The sequence below is a fragment of the Arachis stenosperma genome, chromosome 8, assembly GCF_014773155.1.
Source record: "Arachis stenosperma cultivar V10309 chromosome 8, arast.V10309.gnm1.PFL2, whole genome shotgun sequence".
In the NCBI taxonomy this organism is placed as follows: Eukaryota; Viridiplantae; Streptophyta; class Magnoliopsida; order Fabales; family Fabaceae; genus Arachis; species Arachis stenosperma.
This window is the reverse complement of record NC_080384.1, coordinates 28,168,384-28,171,117: the sequence shown is the minus strand read 5'-3', so window position 1 is coordinate 28,171,117 and position 2,734 is coordinate 28,168,384. Positions and strand designations below refer to the sequence as shown.

Genomic DNA, 2,734 nt, shown 5'->3' with positions numbered 1-2,734 from the left:
CCGCGTGTGAGCCGTACAGGACGCGTGTCCGGGTCGGTTGGAGGGCGCGTAACCGGGCCGGGTGGAGCTTGGGCCGGGTTGACCCGTGGGAATCCTGGGCCAGGCCGTAACAGTGCCCCCACGCGCCAATGGTAGTCGTGGGAGCTATCAATGGCGTGTCGTCTCGCATCTCACCTATTCTTGTCTGGTCGGCCGCTCGTGGGAAGGATAAGCCCCCAACGCGCGTGTCCTTTGGTTGCACAAGCAACCGTTTCATCGCATCGTTCCTAGTGCCGAGCATTGAATGCTCATAATGTGGTGGAAAACCCTGTTTGCAAAGACTATTCTGCCCCCAGATTTTTCGCGCTTCCTGGGAGGCAGTTTTTAAACAGTCAGTTCTGGTACTCTTTCTTTCCTTCATATCTCCCTTTTCTGCCTTCTTCTTGCTCCCAAACCTCAGAACATTTCTTCGTGGTGCCCTCGCGTGTCTCTCCCCTCGCATCTTTTCTTATCTGTTGCTTCATCTCCCTTCTGCTAATTCAGGTAATTTTTGAACTCTTTTCCTTTTATGCTTTGTTCTTGCATGCTTGTTGCCTGGTTTTTGTTGTTGCTGCGTAGCCTTTCAATTGTGGTTAGACGTGTTAGGGGGGAAAGTACCATTCCAGGGTAGGTTTTTCCTTGTTCTTTTCGCGTTTTAATTCTGTTTGGCCTTAGTTGGGGAGTAGTGGGGGGTAGTGTCTGTATTCGGCCTGAGCAACCGGTCTCCTAGACTGACTGGATGGTCCCCCCATGTAGGTATGGCTCGCACGGTCTCCCGGGCTTCCCCTTCTCCCGCGGTGTACGATCCCTATGCTTGGGTCGTTTCCGACGTGAAGGATTCGCCTAACCAAATGGGCGAGGAGGAGCTCACCGAGTTCCGAACAAGCCGAGTACTTGTGTGAAGGAACCGATGAGGAGGCCAATTATGACGTTTTTGTCCCGGCTCCTCACGAGCGATTGTATGAGATCAACTTCCATCATCCCCGAGTTGCCGATTGGATTTGGTTCTACAAATCCATGTTTACCCAAGTTGGAGTTCGTATTCCGTTTTCAGCCTTCCAAATGGCGCTTTTAGGTCGGATTTTCGTGGCGCCGTCGCAGTTGCATCCGAATAGTTGGGCCTCGATCCGCTGTTTCGAGATAGTTTGTGAATATCTTGAGCTGCCGGTGTCCGTAGATGTTTTCCTTTTCTTCTTCAATCTTACAAACCCTTCAAAGGAGGGGAAACACAAAAAGGGGTTCATGTCTTTCCGGTCTGCCCAAGGTCGGAGGATTTTTGGTTTGTTTGAGGACTCCTACCACGGGTTTAAGGACAAATATTTCAAGGTCCGTCCTGTCAAAGGTCGTCATCCCTTTTGGTTGTCGTTGGAGGGGGTACGGCTTATCCCGACCTATTGGAGTTTCGGGGCGGGATCCAATGCCTTCGTCAAGGTAACCTATAAGGGCATGTCGGCGGTGGATAGGAAGATCGCCGACGTGTTGATGGCGGTCTTTGGGAGGAATCATGTGAATCCTCACCTCCTTATGGGTGATCGGAAGGCCGGTCGTAATTATATTTGTGAGAAGCCTCTGCTCATTTCGCCTCTTATCTTCTTGCTTTTATTAATAATTTGTTGCGACTAACCGATTTCACCTCCTCTCTCTCTCTCTCTCTCTCTCTCTTTTTACAGTGGGGATGTCTGCCGAGGTAACAGGTCTTTCTGACTTGTTCCAAACCTTCCTGTGTGGAAGTGATGAGGAGGAGGGTAACGAGAAGTCTGCTGCTGGGAAGCCTGCTGCTCCTCCGGAGGACAAGGCCGCTTCCGAGCAAGGAGCTGCGGCCGACGACACCGGCACCTCGGCTCAAGGTGCCGTGGTCGAAGGCGACCAGGCGGTTCATGCTTCCCCCTTTCGTGAGGTTATCGGCACTGGGGGTTCCACGCCTAACCCGGATGCCGATGACGAGGTGGAGGAGGTTCCTAGCTTCAAGAGGAAGAGGAAGGCGTCGTCTAGTCCTGAGGGGGTCCTTACTGTCATGGAGTGAAATTTTGACGCCGGGACCTTTATAGACTCCCAGCTGATTCCCGGTACTGAAGAGTATTTTCATGAGTCATCCCTTGCCGGGCAGGCGAGGTGGATGTACCGTACCCTCCTACGCGGCGCAGTGATAGCTCAGAAAGCCGAGTTCGAACTGTTTGGGATGGAGTCCCTCCGCAGGAGGTTGGAGTCTGCTGGGAAGGCTAATAACGGGCTAAAAAGTGAAGTTGAGACTCTTCGGGAGCAGTTGACCCAATCTGAGGAGAAGCTTGACGCCGCCGAGAAGAAAGCTACTGCTGCCGAACAGAAGGCCACTACTGCTGAGAAAAAATTGGAGGAGTCGGACGCCACGGTTTCACGTCTTGTCGAGCGCGAAATGGCTTTGGAGAGTCAGGTCGGCGCGGCGCAGAAACGGGTGGCCGAAATCGAGAAAGAGAAGCAGGTCGTGGAGGCCGAACTGGCAACATGGAAAGCAAAGTATAAAGACGTCGTCAAGCAAGGGAAGGGTGCGATTTTGGCGACTGAGGAGGCCTGACGTGCGAAATTGTGAACTATACTTTTTCACAACTCTCATAATCCCTGGTAATGGCTCCAAAAACTTGGTGCGCTCAATACCATGGCATTACACAACTTCGCACAACTAACCAGCAAGTGCACTGGGTCGTCCAAGTAATAAACCTTACGTGAGTAAGGGTCGATC

The 2,734-nt window shown here is 52.3% G+C and overlaps 1 protein-coding gene across 1 annotated transcript; it reads left to right on the top strand.

The window, feature by feature from the left end:
- Positions 1 to 2,134: 2,134 nt before the first annotated feature.
- LOC130945719 (uncharacterized) lies at positions 2,135 to 2,569 on the top strand. The gene has a single exon (XM_057874426.1). It carries the CDS (start codon positions 2,135 to 2,137, stop codon positions 2,567 to 2,569), a length of 435 nt encoding a protein of 144 aa, XP_057730409.1.
- Positions 2,570 to 2,734: the final 165 nt, after the last annotated feature.

Excerpts from the sequence above, each read along its gene's own strand:
- LOC130945719 (XM_057874426.1), top strand. The coding sequence starts at position 2,135 with ATGTACCGTACCCTCCTACGCGGCGCAGTGATAGCTCAGAAAGCCGAG.